Below are 15,848 nucleotides of genomic sequence, written 5' to 3' on the forward strand. Positions count from 1 at the left end.
ATTGTTTTGGGGCTGCAGAAGAGGAAACTGAGCAAAAACAAAATTATTATGAGCTACGTGAGGTGCCTCTTTATTTTATGGGTACCGCCCATAAAGAGCAAGAACCAGCCTACGATACAAAACAAGCAACCATTTTCCGTCAGTGACATAACATTTTTGCCTCACATACATGTATATGACAGTACGCTATAGGATAAAAAGACTTAGTTCCACTTAATAATATCAAATGAATGATCAGAAAATTGACTTTGAAAATCCAGTTTTGCAGCACCCTAAAGTTACTTTGGGTGCCTTTAAAGTGAATTGTGTGCTACTTTTCCTCCACATTAGGTTCAAGATTCAACATCCCAATATGTATGTTCTTGATGAAAACCCACCCTTTCAACCCACCCCTGTGCTATGTCGTGCCCACGGACACTATGGTGATCAACACAGGCAAACATGTGGACCACAATGGAAGGATCTACCTCCCCTATCTGCATGAGTGGAAACATGTAAGTCCTTATCAAGAGACAGGACGTGCTGATGGAATAATACACGAGAAACACAGTACTATCTTAAAGGTTATAAAATTATCAACAGATAAATCTATAAATTTCTTGATACATTTGTGTACATTAAGTTTATTACTGTTATTGCTTTTAGTGGCATCAAAATATAATGTTGTTAACTTATTTGCAGCCCAACTCAGATCTAATTGGTCTGATAGAGGTGATGAGGGTCGTATTTGGAGAGGTACCACCTGTTTTAGCTTCCCCCAACACAGCTGCACAGCACACCATGGCACCACGTCGCATGATGCGCAGAGAGACAGCTGCACAGCCGTTACCCACGAACGTACCACCATCGAGCTCCAGTAATTTCCCACCATGGCGCATGACAACCATGCCCGCAGAGACGGCTTCCTCTAGACAGACAGCTGCACAGCCGTTACCCACGAACGTACCACCATCGAGCTCCAATAATTTCCCACCATGGCGCATGACGGCTTCCTCCAGAGAGACAGCTGCACAACTGTACCCTTCACGGCACACCACGTACCCAGACATGACAACATACCCTAAGGTAAGAAACCAGCGAGAAACTGATTGATATAATTTCAAATCGGTATCATCAATATTGGCATGGTACGCTTCTTGAAGACTAATTGTCATTGGCATTGAACCCTTTTCTTTCTATTCTAATTCAGATTATAAGGGGGAGTGCCGTAACATCACACGCTTTTTCACACCCTCGAACTCACGTTGTTTCATCGCTAAGTTATCAAAGAGTGGTCCGGTTTTGATGAATTCTCATTCATGTAAACTTGGATATATAAGACCGTTAGTATGCCGTGTTTGTTGCCTCGGACATGGCTAATTAAAAAGGTACTGTTTTGTCAGCAGGAGAATGCTGTTTTCCTGTCGTACCAGTGGGACCACCAGGACAGAGTACTGCTGCTGCACGATCGCCTGCAGGAGCGAGGCTACGGCTGCTGGATGGACATCAAGCAGATGGGAGGAGGGGACAGTCTGTACCAGATGATGGACAAGGGGATCAGGGAAGCCAAGGTATGTTTTCATAGCACGTCGGCAGAATGTACTGCACAATTGCGCCAAACCTGTAAATGTATTGTGCATAGCACTTCGGTAGAACGTCTCATATAAGGTCGCATTCGTGCATATAAGGTTAACAACCCGTCTGTATGTAGGGGTGTGTCAAGGTCAACACCAAAGATGTGGTAGCTTTGCTTACTACTTGACCTCGATTTTGATGGGTGACCCTTACAAGTTCATAAGATAGCCGCCGATGTTGCGGTGATGTACATGTACGTACCCAGAAACAGTGCCTAACATTATGAGTGGCATGACTGTATTCGATTTGATCTCTCTCTCTCTCTCTCTCTCTCTCTCTCTCTCTCTCACTCTCAAACTGGAACTCAGACTGCCTCGCCGCGTCGGCTACATGAGTACATGCATTAGGTTTTTATAGTACTCTTTATAGGCCACACCAATTTAATTTCTTGGTTAACGGATTCGCCGCTTCATTTTTTTCTGATTTGCAAATAAAAATAAAAATTCAGAATCAACTGCAAAATGCTCATCTTTTGCCCTGAACAGTTGAAAACAGTCCTTTTCTTACTACTTGTTACAGTCATTCTATCTTTCAATGCAGTAGTATCATTAAAAGTTCAAAATTCATTGTTTACATTTTGCACCAGCCTGGTGTGTTGACTTCATGGCTCCTATCGTACCAGTTTGGGCCATAATAGGATGCCTAGGCCTGTTTTTATTTTTATTTTTTTTTCGCCCGCCCGCTCCATTATTTTTCTAGACAAATCCGTTAACCAAGAAATTAAATTGGTGTGGCCTTATCCCACTATGCCCAGACCACTTGCGCGTGTCCGAGTCACACTCCCTGAGCACATGGGTCATTACTGTAAACAGTTAAAATGTCATTCAAAGTCCACCCACTGCCTGACCCATGCTTCTCAGAAGTCTCAGCACTGGGAAAAAGTGTACAAGTAAAAAGTAATGTATCAGGATGTAATACACTAACTGCTAAATATATACACACTGTTACAGTAATACTGTCGGAAAAATGTCGGAAAAATCCAACGACAACGGTGAAAAATGTTTGTTTTTTTCACATGCAGTACGTTCTGCCGACCGGTGCTCGTTTTTATGAGCAATATGTAAACATCAGAATAGTAACGAGAACTGACAAGTTTGGGTACTGGGTGATATAGCAGAGCAAAAGCTAATGTAGAAACTTTTTTTCTTCGCTTGACACGTTTCTTTGCAAAATTGAAAACAAGAATCCCACTGAGATTTCAGACTTCCATGAAGACTTTTATGCATTTGCCGGCTTCCTGAATTCCCCCATATTTCTATGGCTCTCTTAGACAGATTTTCTTAGACCTTCATGTTCATCATAATTCCTCTGTCAGACCTTTTCACAGTCATTCTGCCTGTCAATCTTTCCCAACCCAAGTGCTGTCAACCTACCCATTAAATTCCGCATATAACTCAGTTAGAGCTTGTTGGTCATAGCCATAACAAAGCATAGTGCTCTGTGTCTGGTCAAATTAATGTTGTGGTTTTTGTGGTCAAGGTCATTGTCAGCTGCGTGACACCCCCTTACGTCGAATCCCCAAACTGCCAGGACGAAGTTGCGCTTGCACGGACCCTGAAGAAGCCTATCATTCCAGTCATACTCGAGAAGACAACATGGCCGGTATCCGGGCCCATGGCCATCCCCTTTGCACAGCTGGTCTACATCGACATGGCCAGAAGTCAGGATGATGACCTGTGGAAGGGACCTCTGTTTGAGGAACTGATCAGAAGGATCGAGTGCTTCATGCTAGACTCTAAGGACAAAAGTGCAGGGTAAATCATTTTAATCAGGAATGAGGTTAACTTGTGTCGGGGTTTGTTTGTTTGTACAGTAACTGTTTCTATTTGCACATAGAAGGTAATTAAATGATCACACAACGAACGGGGATATGCCGGGGGAAATAAATTCTTTCATGGTCTGTCCGAGATCATCCCAGACATTTGACATATCATGATATATATAGTAATAAATCAAACAGTAGTAATAATAGATAACTGTTTCACAATATTTGTACTACGCAATCGTGCAGTGTGATGCATTATGGATTAAAGGCTCCTGACTAAATACAACACTTGTGGATATGATATAAACAACTTAAACAAGATGAAAAACTTAAACTGTTCTCCAACTCAAAATTTGACTCACCAGAAATTTTCGACTGAATGACACTCAGTCTTCCTCAGCTATCTGACCCAAATGCTTACAGTGGACACGTGATTTTTCCCACGTGTGACGTCAGCAAAGGGTCAAAGGTTGTCTGAAGTCGATATCGCCCCCCATCCCGGTTGAGCGATGGTTGAAGTGCCTTACGGTATATGTTAACCCGCAGGGACATGTCCTAGTTGATTGTTGTTAGAGTGTCTAGGAAGGACCCTTTGCTGACGTCACAAGTGGGAAAAATCATGTGTCCACAGCATTTGGGTCAGATAGCTGAGGAAGACTGAGTGATTCAGTCGAAAATTTCTGGTGAGTCAAATTTTGAGTTGCTCAGAACAGTTTAAGTTTTTCATAATGTAATTTACCAACTCAGATGAACTTTCATGCTAGCCTGGGTACCATCCTGGTTAGTTTACGTCCGCTCCCACAGTCGCTACCGACCAACTGTGGGAGCGGACGTAAACTAACCAGGATGGTACCCAGGCTACTTTCATGCTAACTTAAACAAGAACTGTTTACAATATAATATTATGAGTAGAGACCTCATTCATCAAGCTCATAATTACTGAATCAGATGTCTCATACACACAGGGCGCAGTAATACATATTTGGGCCGTGATATCCCTGACCTTAGATATAATTAAGTGTGGTCCAAGACCTTAGTAACAAGACATGTTAACTTTACAAGTTTAGGAGACTAATGACCTTTTGACCTCAATAAACACATAACTCAATCGCATGACCCGACTTATACAATGCCTGCTTTTGTAGCATAGTACGAAGTATCCTGGTAATTTGTTTTGTTTATTATTTGCATGTATAAAAAAAGTTAGTAATACATAATCAAACAATAACAATAAGAGAATATGAGGGGTAGGCCAGAAACCTAGGTGGTTTTTTAAAGGGCCTACCCCAAACAAAGGTAACTATGATACATGACAAAACATTAAACATCAAAATTAAACAATGAAATAATTGATTAATTAAACAAAATCAAGATACAGAAATAATAACCGAAGTGTGTAAACTAGTTTTTACATCTACAAAAAGAAACTAAACAAAAGTAAATATAATTCAGGTCGCTGCTCACATTGAGGCACATTCTTTAGGTTTTTGTATTTGACAGGGTATATTACAAGAGGGCCTGCAAGGGGGGGTAGTGATAACGAATTACGCAAAATTTTCGCCGCCTATTACAAATTACGTTAAAGTTGCAGAGCTGATTACGACATTACGATTTGCGGCTAATGTCCAATTACGAATTACGTTGACTTTTGCGGAGGCTGCCTACGAATTACGAAGTCTAAAACGGCCTGATTACGCCTCACGAAAAAGGGCTTGCAGGCCCTCTTACAGCAGAATATAATCTTTATACTGCTGGTGGTGTTTTCATGCTGTTATAATTACTTCATTGGAATGAATTATATTGCCCGTACATGTACTATGTGTTGGATAGATTGCTATGATACCGCTAAATGTCTTTTGTTGTTGTTTTCTTGAAATGTGACACCATTATTCCCAGTGCGGTGTTAGTGTCCAATTGTCTATCTACAATTGGTGTCTATCAAGATTCTAAACATTTTGTAAATAGCGTGATTTAAAACATGTCACTGGTATTTTAATCAGTCTATCAGATAATTACTTTCTGTACGGAGTGTGTATTGTGTGTTTCCATTATAAGTTATTTCCACATGCTAGTCATGCTTTGAATACTAGCTCAGTAAGAACTTTAAAGATAGTATTTTATTAAACTTAAGAAGATAGATTCAGGTGGTCTCTTCACTGATGGTCATGTTTTGCTATAATCATAATCATAATGTTTATTAAATGGCTGCTCTCGCCCACTGGACTGTGGCCCAATTTCTATGATGACACAGTGACCTGGATATATTTGCCAGCTAATAATTTGATTCTGAAGTATTGAAATATCAGGAAAAAACAGATTCAGACAATAATCGTAACTAAACATATTCAATGTTCGTGATCAGTAATTTTATTGCTCCAGGAAACAAAACAAAAAATTAAACTGGTCCCAAGTTTATGGAATGTTACTTATTACATTTGGCAAACAGATAGTAGTAATCTCATGAGTTAATATTACATCGTATTCATGATTCCAGTTCACAAATTCAGCACAGAAGATACTTAGCAGCACTTGTATCAATATTAAGTATTTATATATTCTTGGCTTGGCTTCATTGTATATATTACAAATGGCTTTACATACATTATACATTTGTATCTAAGACATTAATACGCATTGCTCTATTTCACTGCATTTGGTCATATCTACAAAATCCAAATGTACATAAATGCTGATTTCAAATATACAGGGGTTAGTGTCTTATTTCCAAAGTTTTTTATTTATTTAAATCTGATGGTCATAATCTGTGGCAGTCCGGGAGGCCCCTCTGCTAATCTCCTTTCCTCAGATTTTGGCACTTTTGACCAGTCGAACATGGAGTACTGCATGACTGCACGGCTCACGCTGCGTAGGGCCACTGCGTGGTTAGGGTTCTCATAGGGAGGCGCATCAAAGTTGTTGGCAACAACATCCTTTTCTGTAAGGCAGAAATTCTTTGTGTTACTATTAGCAAAACACTAATTACCACAGCACATCGGCAGAACGTACTGCACCTGTGCAAACCCGTCATGTATTGTACATATAGCACTTCAGCAGAACATCTCATATAAGGTCGTATTTGCCTATGTAAGGTTAACATCCTGTCTAGAGTTTCCAAATGCTATGTTGGAAAATATATTGTACGCAACAGGCAAAATTCATCTGCAACGTTGACCAAACATTCAACGAAAACTGGACTAAAAGTATGCTGAATCAGTAGAAGACGCAAGAAACCAGCCACATTTACTGACTGCCTGCCTATCCACAAAATTTTTTTCTTTCAAGTTTTTTCTACACTGTTCTCACTGTTCTGCGCCCTGTTCCAGCTCCAGCTTGTCCCATCCTGGTCTGAAGGGTCGGGGACTATGGTAGTGTCTGCATGTTACAATAGGCCAAAGTTAGCCCAAAGCTCTGACTGTAAAGTTTTGTCAGTCCTTAATAAAGTTAGCCCTTGTCCTGCTGGCATTTTTTACACAATATTTTTCAATAATTGCATGTCTTAGACACCTGACTTTTTTTTGGCCTGCGGTGGCATAGTTACGTAATCTGCATTCATTGTGTTTTGCTGTGGTGTGATGCGGTGCACGAGAAATACCCCCAAATTGTACCTACACAGCTTGCTATATGGATGATACTGCATGTGCAACTCAACAGTTGTTGGGCACTGTAGGACTTAGGGATATATAAGGCTTCATTCGAAATGTAATAACTGCATCTAATTCATTGTAGGAAAAGGATGTTACCAGTTACATGTATAGTTGACGGTTCTTCCTGATTCAATAGGGTGGCTACCTAGATGGTCAGCCCTGTAAAGTTTTCTTTAGTTAGTCCTTAACAAAACAAAAAAAATCAAAAGACAAAACCACTTTCACACTCAAAGGGGTCAGTCCATACGCTGTCAAAACGCATCATTTTCACGCACTAAAACACACATACTGAAAAAGCAAAACAACGTGCACCACCTACAGCACAATAGCAAAACGTATACCAAGTCCCAGACATATCCGTCCACCCAAACGTGAGAAACGGCTGCGAACGTAAAAAGCTTCGTCTCCCACAAAACCCGTCTGCGCAGGGATACATCCCTACCCGGAGGTAATAATGCTTGATAAGCTTGAGAAATGAACTAGTACAGTGTATACAGCAGTAACTGCCTCTACTTTATTGTAAGAAAAGGCTGTTACCAGGTATAGTTGATGGTCGTTTGTGTCTGTCCTGTGGCCTGGTCCTGGGGGGAAGTCCCTCTGCCCGGCGCCCAAAGGCGATGGTTTCCCGTAACAAGTACTGCTCCTGTTCATACATCCTCCAGGCACGGTCACGCTCTGACTGGAGCACTTCTGTTGGCAAGGAGATAGAGAAAAACTCAGCGGATTCTGTCAGGTCTTAATTGTGTTCAGTAGTTCAGAATGTTTAGAGTTAATAATTTCATCTAAACTTACATTTACTAACTTTATATTTTCATCTAAAGATAAAAATCATATACGTGTAATCCTATCAGCTTTCAAAACTTTCAGATCTCAAACATTGACTTTAAGGACTACTACATGTAATTTGTCTTTTGAAGCTGTCTGGTTTCTTTTAGTCCCCTCCACAATAGCAAGAAACCTAGCAGTTTCAATATACAAAGCTACTAAAAAGAGGAAAAGTAAAAAGGTGTGATATCTTAAAGTACACAACATATGATCCTACCTTGTCTGTCCAGCAGCTCCACAGAAGGGAGATGGTGGATAACATAAGACCTGTACTCATTCTCCTGGGCAAGGGGGTTGTTGAACAGATCTGGAGGAATATTAGATAGTTAAGTGAAAAAACTCAATCAAGTTATTGCTATTTCCAAACATAAATTTTTAAGTCACTACTGCCCAAAAAACAACTTTGCACAATGGAGAGTTCTAGAACAGTAACTGTAACTGAATAAATGTGTCAAAATTGGCTTCCAGATTAACAAGTATTTGACAGCTATGTTCCAGAATAAAATCCATGGCAATGTAAGATCCATGTGATGTTCTTGGACAAAACAAACAAACAAAACACTTCCAAAGCACATTGTGTGACGTTCTAGAACGCCATATGTACTAGTATAAAGTATGGAGGAAAATCCAGAAGTTTCCAACTTACTGAGCACCCTGAGTGCCTGCATGGGTCTGAGTTCTCTCACCACCTCCTCCAGTTTAGTCAGCTGGTTGTTATGTAACATCAACACCTGAGGATATATGATACAACACATTATGAATATAAGTTCAGCGGACAATGAGGACAAGGAACCTCTGACACCTGTCACCAGCCCAAATTCAATAATAGCCATTGCCTCTTCTATATATGACTACACTAGATTTCTTACTTCAGAATCCATTGAAGTAGTACTGAAAAAAAAACACAGACAGATGACAGTATTAATAGAGTTTCCTAGTATTTTTAGCAAAATGGTTCCCATGTATAAGAATTTGATTATTGCATGTTCTTTGAACATCATCTTTCAAAATGAAAGTAAGCCTACAGTGTTATTATATGGTAAAACAAATTAGTAACACATAATGGTGTTCTGGAACAAATGTGAAATAATAATAATTGTTGGTATATAAGGTGCCACACTTCTAGAACACAGGTGTAGTAACAAGGTCTGGTGTTGTGGCTGTGTACAGCCTCTAGTGGGGCGTACGAGCCCTATATTTGTATGGCAGTCATTCCGGCCACACTTGGAGCACAAGAACAGGTGAGACAATACAAACTGTACCTGTAGACAGGTGAGGTGTCCCAGGGCTCCACTGATGTCAATCAGCTCATTGTTTTCCAGGTACAACTCTGACAGTCGGAAGTTGTTCAGGATACAGTCAATTCTCCGCAGCTAATGAAAAATAAAGCATTCCATGGATATATGTTACAAAGAAGTCCAAAGACACCTCTTAGTTCTGTCATGTTCCAATATTTGTTACACATAAGAGCACTTCTACTAAAGAAAGTTCAAAATTAAGGTATTTCAAATACATGTAACATCATACTTTACCCTAACTTTGTATGTTTTTGATCAAAAGAAAAGTTTTGAGGTTGATCATGAGTTACTGGGGGAGGGTTTTTATTCTCACCTTGTTGCCATTGAGCCATAGATACCTCAGGATCTTGAATCTTCCCAAGTCACAAACCTCCTTAAGATTTCTGTAAGAGAACAAAACATACTGGTTAATTGTACCTTAAGTACCTTCAGTTCCAAATCACTTAACACCTTGCCTTTAATACCTGTGCAAATAATATGCTGAGCATTGAGACTGTATTTCATGTTTATTAATTCATTAATATTCTAGAAACGTTATGAGCTTCTCATCTCACCTGTCAGACAGGTAGAGCAGTGTGACATCAATGTCTTTCCTTATCCCTCTCTCTTCAAGCTGGGCCTCTATTATCTGTGGACAAAGGAAATACTAAGTCAATTACATGTAGTTTGTACTCAGTTGAGCATGTAACTAACTATTATTCTACAGCTTCAACGTTCCAACAAAAATTGCAAGGTAGGCATCTACTATCTGGAGTTAGTTGTAGATCATATGCCATATTGCACGATCTTTATCATAAAGAGCGCTCTGATAGAATTGCACCAAAATGTTAAGAAAACAAACTTTGGAAACTTACCACTGAACGATTGCAACTATAGGAATACATTTACTGATTTAGTGTAGTAGGCAATTACTTTATTAAAGAGACAAAATGCTTACTAATTGTAGAAAATGTAGGAACCTGGAAGACTTCGAAAAGGGGAAATCATGAAGCATCTTGTTATTAAGTGTCAAACTCAATTGTACACTCACAATAGTCCACAGACGCAACAAGTGTCAAGTTTCACAAACAGTTTGACAAACTTTTTCCCACCAGACAACACAATCTAGGAATCTGTCAAAACAACCTTTGATGCCACAACTTTCTCTGACATGCTTGAAATCACTGAGAACCCTCTTGGTCGCTAAGAAGAGTTCCTTTAAGGAAGAAACCGAAGACACACCTGTAGAGCTTCTTGCTCCCCTCCCGCCATGATAGTTGTTGTAGCAACCTGTTGCTACCCTGAGCTGACCCCGGGTTAACAGGTGGTTTCATTATGAAGCAAGGGGACAATTTCATTTTTTGTATCTATGAAGAAAAAAACAATATTTGTATACTTCAAATACGCAAAATTTATATTGTAAGTCTCATAATAGACAGCGGTACTATCAAAATGTACGTTATATGTATTTTGGCCAATAACATAAAAATATGAAACTTGAACGCCCCTTGGTTTTAGTGGTATGTGCCGCACGTAATGCATAGTGGGATAGCATTCCAGAACGCCCCCCTCCCAGGATTGTCAGGTACAGAAGTTTCTCTTACATTTCTTTATATCACGGCCAAGTTCAACCAGTCTAGTTGTACACGAGGTGGTATTTCGATACGTAAATTTACAAGGATCATTTAGGGATAAAGGTTAGATCCATTTTCTTCCACAGTGCGGTGAAAAATAGGACGAAACGACTGGAAATTCACATGCGGAAGTCCAAGATAACAGTCTTTCATCATATTTCATCATCATCGGCGATGTCTAAGCTTGTTCTGTAGTTTAATATAGATAAGACCTGGCAATACTATCTTCTTTTGGTAATCGTTATGAGGTTCGCAAGGGAAGTAGAAATAGGGGATAAAAGTCAAATCATCAGACACATTGTGCTGTCAGTGTTCTAGGAAAGTTATTAATAGTTATGCTGACCTGTGGTCAGCAAAATCTGTGCACAGGCACGAATAGTCACTAAATACAAATGGCCTTCTCTTTTTTCCTTTCCTTTTTTCCTTTCCTTTCCTTCATGTACTAAATACACTAACCACACCCCTCATTGTACACACATGCACTGGTATAAGTACATGTAGGTAAAAACAACAATCAAAATAGTTGTGAACTACTCCAGCTTTTTGCTAACTAATTACCTAGCTGTTTCCTAGTACAAAAATGTATAATTTTTGTGACTTTTGTGGAGCAACTAGGGCAAAGCAGATTGACACATGCATGTAACAGGATCTTGGATCATCACGACATCAGTCTCGATATCAATAATCAACAGTGATTTTTAACCAAGAATGGGAAATTCAACAAAGGATAATCAACAACATCATCCAGTAATTTTCTGCATTTGACAGTCTTTAATACCACTACAGGAAGCATGTGCCTAATATATGCTTACGCAAGTTACATGTATAACTGGAAAACGCATGGCAAATCTTGGCTGGATGTGCTACATACAGGATGTTCATTGTGGATCTCAAGCTTGTGAGTGAAATGCCCTCTTTCTGTTGTGTGCAGAACTGCAGGCAGCCAACAACAACTCTCCGATCAGCTGCATGCATCAAGTTTCTTCCGTTGGACGACCCCACAAAGCATGGTCAGCATGTTCCACCTGGGATGGCTCGGTGGTACTGTTTTCAATCGCTCTGTGTCGACCGTTGGCGTGGTTTTCACCGATATCCGCAGGTATCTCGGCATACTAACCTTTACCGAGCGTATGAAAGAACAGTGGCGCAAGGAGCAAGTCACACTAAAGGAAAAACTGTTGGAACAAGATACTGAAGAATGGCAGCAAACTTCAGACGATACCACTCCATTCTATGGGCTGAAGTACGTAGCTGGTCTGGATCTCAGCTATGCTAAAGATGACCCAGAGAAGGCTTGTGCTTCCCTCGTTGTGATGTCTTACCCTGACCTTGAGGTGGTGTACTCGGATTGTACACCTGTACAGGTGACAGCACCATACGTACCTGGCTTCTTATGTGCACGTGAAGTGGGTTTCCACGTTCAGATGGTTGATAGGCTGCAACAATCGGCTTCAGAATACATGCCACAGGTCTTACTAGTCGACGGGAATGGAAAGCTGCACCCATCAGGATTTGGGATAGCCTGCCATCTTGGTGTCCTCACTGATCTCCCAACTGTAGGTGTCGCCAAAAACCCCTTCACTGGGTTTGACGGGATGACCAAGGAAAAGCACAAAAACGTTTCGGCTGAACAGTTGAAGAAAGGCGGAGATTCGTTTCTGGTTGTAGGAACATCCGGGAAGGTTTACGGTAGAGCGCTGCTTAGTAAGGACGGGATTACGTCACCTGTGTATGTATCTGTTGGACACAGAGTAACGCTGGATACGGCAGTGAAACTCGTATATGCCTGCTGTCAGTATAGGGTACCAGAGCCCATACGACAGGCAGATCTCAGGTCTAGGGAGTACATACGACTGCATTTTGGTAGTGACAGCACTACATAAGGAAAAGGGAGTTACAGGTCAAAATTTGATACATGTAAATTACAGTAATTCATGTAGCAAATGCAAATTTAGAACATAAATTTTCTACCAGGAATCCATACAGATATGTACATTTTGTATGTGAGAAAATCTAATTTATGTGTATGTAGATGTTTATTCTTCAAGATTCTAATAACTAAAGTACAGTTTAAGTACCTGTTGCAAATCATTTGTATTTTAGATACGTCATCAATGAAAGGGATTTTTAAATGCTTCAATCCCAGCCATTGAAATCTAAAATAAAAAAAACTTGATAACTCAGAAATATCATTTACAGCCATGTTCAATGACAAGTTAGATACAATAAAAATTAATACATTTTCCTTGCTACTAGCACTTGCCTTCTTGGCTTTGTGAAACAGCAATGTTTTGTAGCATGATACAGTTGAAAACTATAATGCCTTCCATACAAAGTAAATGGAGTTACCATTGAGTTCACAACAACAGAGCATATATATATATATATATATATATATCACTGGGTCATGTGCATGGCCACATACTACCCCTTTGCCTTCCTGCTACTAGTAAGGAATTAAAATGACTCTACACTGATGGGTCTATTTTGTACTGACAAATAGCCCTCACGGGCTCTCACAAACCTGATTTATTATACTGATAACCTCTTATGGCAATGCAGTGAAGCTGCCAAGTCCCTACATGCCTCATGACTAATGTTAGCTGGATTCCTGCTCATATTTGGGCCTGGAGCTAGTCTACTTTGGCTCGTGTTGTAGCCACACAGTCTCCGACTTGGATGGAAAAATAAGTCTGCCGTGCTGACCAATGTTTTCTTCACACTTTACTAAAGATGCCGACGTGATGATCTTATACTCTGTACGTGACTGGTTTCAGCTGTGTCTGTGTCTTATGTCAGTGTGATGGAGAGCTTTGGCAAACCATGTATTGACACATATATCCATGCAACTTCAAGGGCAAGGGGTGTATTAGTACATGTACAATGTACATGCTATTTTTTCTTTATCAGTTAGTACAAGAGTAATACTGCTGTACTCATAGCTATACAAATGTAGTTGGGTAACCGAACATCTAGCTGATATACTTGTATTTTTATTGAACAAAAAAAAATCATTCTGGAAAAAAAAATGCAATTTACTAATGGAAGTCAATGAAGCTACTGATATACTGTACTTGTAGGTAATAGATAGGGAAGAATTTTGCATTTGAATGGTGTGAACTCCCACTTTGTCTCAAGTCCCTAGCCCTCTCTTAATAACAATCACCCATGTTATATCCCTATGGGTAGACTATGGTGGTTAACCAGTTAGATCCAGTCACAGCTAGATTTAGCCAGTGGAAGTCATTCGCTGACAGAGAGGGTTCCAAAACAAAATGTTGCAGATAAACACGAACAGTGTCTATCTTTGTCCTTCGAGAGAGCTATAACAGTTCAATGACATTTTGTTCAACCCCACACATATCGGGGCCAGTTAGAATAAATTAGTGTCCTGCTGTGAGGATTCTATTTCTAATATCTCTAACGTATGCAAATTTGCAATTGCCTGACACTTCTGAAGTTAGGACTTCATCAAGTACAAGTTGTACTGAAAAGACTGTAACAGCGTAAGATTGTCAAACTATAATCAAAGATTTAGGTAGCTGCCATGTATATAAACATGCATAGACATTGAACCTACATGTAAGAAGCCCCAGTGTATATTGCAAGGTTTGAATGATGACAAATTGTCAGCAGGCTATTTGACGTGCCAGTGACACCGGTCAGCGTTGATTGAAGACCGCCGTTACGTCCATACCAGAAATTTCCACTTGCCAAACGTGACGGACAGAACGTGTAGCAATGCACTACATACCACACAGCTCTGCAGTGGAAAGATCAGGTTCTCTCTTGCTGGCAAAATTCCAATAGGCCCTTTTTCCACTAGACTAGACGGCGGCGATCTTTGAGCGACCGAAAATGGGTTTGTTTGACCCTTGATTTCATAATTGGAATATGATGCACGATGTAAAAGTTTGATTTAAAAGCCAGCAAAACACATGAAAAGATTGTTCTTTGAATGAAAGTTTAATATGTGTTTTTCATGTTGGAACTAAGGTTTAAACTCTAACAGTACTATATAAATTTGTTCTTTGTTTATAAAATTTCTTGAGTGATCTGTCAAATATATGGTTGCTCAGTGGTTGCAGCCTCTGTTGGAAAGGGTTATCAGTGACTTCACTACATATACAGGCAGACATCCAATGTTAGACTGATCGTGACAACAAGGTTAAGGCATTGACCTTACAGTAATCCCCATGACGCAATTCCAAGTGGATGCTGGCTATTTTTTCCGGCCTTGCCCTGGATCAGTTTACAAGGGCAGATGTAATTTCTGGAGATGGCATTTTAAGCTGATAAAATATCACGTTATATAAAATAAATCGAGCAACCGGATATATACTCTGAAGAGTCAGTCGTTTCAGATAGCATAGTTACACTATCATTTACTAGTATCACTGAAAATGAGACTGAAGACAAGTGTAACCTTTATATAGGTGTTATGTCCAAAAAAATGTTTTCAATTTGAAAATTAGATGCTGATCAGTTAGGTCAATGCCAAACTAATATTTTTACTATTACTAACGAGAAAACAACTGACCAGAATCTGAATAGATTTTAACTGCTAAAATGTACTGAAGTCATGTCAAAGTGGGAAGAAACGAAAACCCTCTATTAAAAAAAGGGAAGTTCAAAGTCATCCACTGCCAAAGATACAGTATCTCAAGGTCAGTGCCAGAAGTGACATTGACCCCTGACCTTACAGTTGTTCTGTATTTATCCTCCAGGAATGCGGTCAATGTCCGATTGATAAAAACTTTGCCTCCGGCTATTTTTTTAGCCTGATTGAATCATGCTTATAGCAGCCAGCCCAACTTAGCTGGATCATTAGCCCTACCCATTACAGCCCTGAATAGCAGTGTTTGCGTCAACCAGCCTAGCTGTTCTTTTCCACTGTCTTTTCTGGAAACTTACTGTATGGTTCTTAATATAGGAACAAGACTGTATTTGAAGCTGAATGGACAGGTCAACTTTGCTAACAGGGATGGGTACAGTTGTAGCAAATGTTAAGCCAATGTTATCATACAGTAAATACAATACAACTTCAAATATTTTAAACCTTTTTGTGTTCAAACAAACAGAGCAAAAC

At 39.8% G+C, this 15,848-nt stretch overlaps 3 protein-coding genes across 3 annotated transcripts in view; 2 read left to right on the top strand and 1 right to left on the bottom strand.

Moving 5' to 3' along the window:
* Nucleotides 1-3,372, top strand: part of LOC109478932 — a 4,005-nt gene extending 633 nt beyond the window's left edge. The window contains exons 3-6 of the mRNA XM_019780738.1: nt 331-494; nt 682-1,065; nt 1,386-1,550; nt 3,094-3,372. Of these exons, the coding sequence (XP_019636297.1) occupies nt 357-494; nt 682-1,065; nt 1,386-1,550; nt 3,094-3,372 (966 nt within the window). The 5' untranslated portion in view covers nt 331-356. The remainder of the gene's footprint in view (nt 1-330; nt 495-681; nt 1,066-1,385; nt 1,551-3,093) is intronic.
* A 2,698-nt stretch (nt 3,373-6,070) lies between these two features.
* LOC109479062 (leucine-rich repeat-containing protein 72-like) lies at nt 6,071-10,030 on the bottom strand. Its single transcript, XM_019780936.1, has 8 exons — nt 10,001-10,030; nt 9,701-9,774; nt 9,460-9,529; nt 9,111-9,221; nt 8,495-8,579; nt 8,066-8,155; nt 7,561-7,713; nt 6,071-6,314 (listed from the first exon to the last, which is right to left on the bottom strand). The coding sequence occupies exons 1-8, from the start codon at nt 10,028-10,030 to the stop codon at nt 6,118-6,120; spliced, it is 810 nt and encodes a 269-aa protein (XP_019636495.1). The 3' UTR covers nt 6,071-6,117.
* A 632-nt stretch (nt 10,031-10,662) lies between these two features.
* On the top strand, nt 10,663-13,611 carry LOC109479059 (endonuclease V-like). Its single transcript, XM_019780934.1, has 2 exons — nt 10,663-10,710; nt 11,691-13,611. Exon 2 carries the CDS (start codon nt 11,767-11,769, stop codon nt 12,640-12,642), a length of 876 nt encoding a protein of 291 aa, XP_019636493.1. The 5' UTR covers nt 10,663-10,710; nt 11,691-11,766; the 3' UTR covers nt 12,643-13,611.
* Nucleotides 13,612-15,848: the final 2,237 nt, after the last annotated feature.

This window comes from Branchiostoma belcheri, unplaced genomic scaffold, assembly GCF_001625305.1.
Source record: "Branchiostoma belcheri isolate BF01 breed outbred unplaced genomic scaffold, Haploidv18h27 scaffold46, whole genome shotgun sequence".
In the NCBI taxonomy this organism is placed as follows: domain Eukaryota; kingdom Metazoa; phylum Chordata; class Leptocardii; order Amphioxiformes; family Branchiostomatidae; genus Branchiostoma; species Branchiostoma belcheri.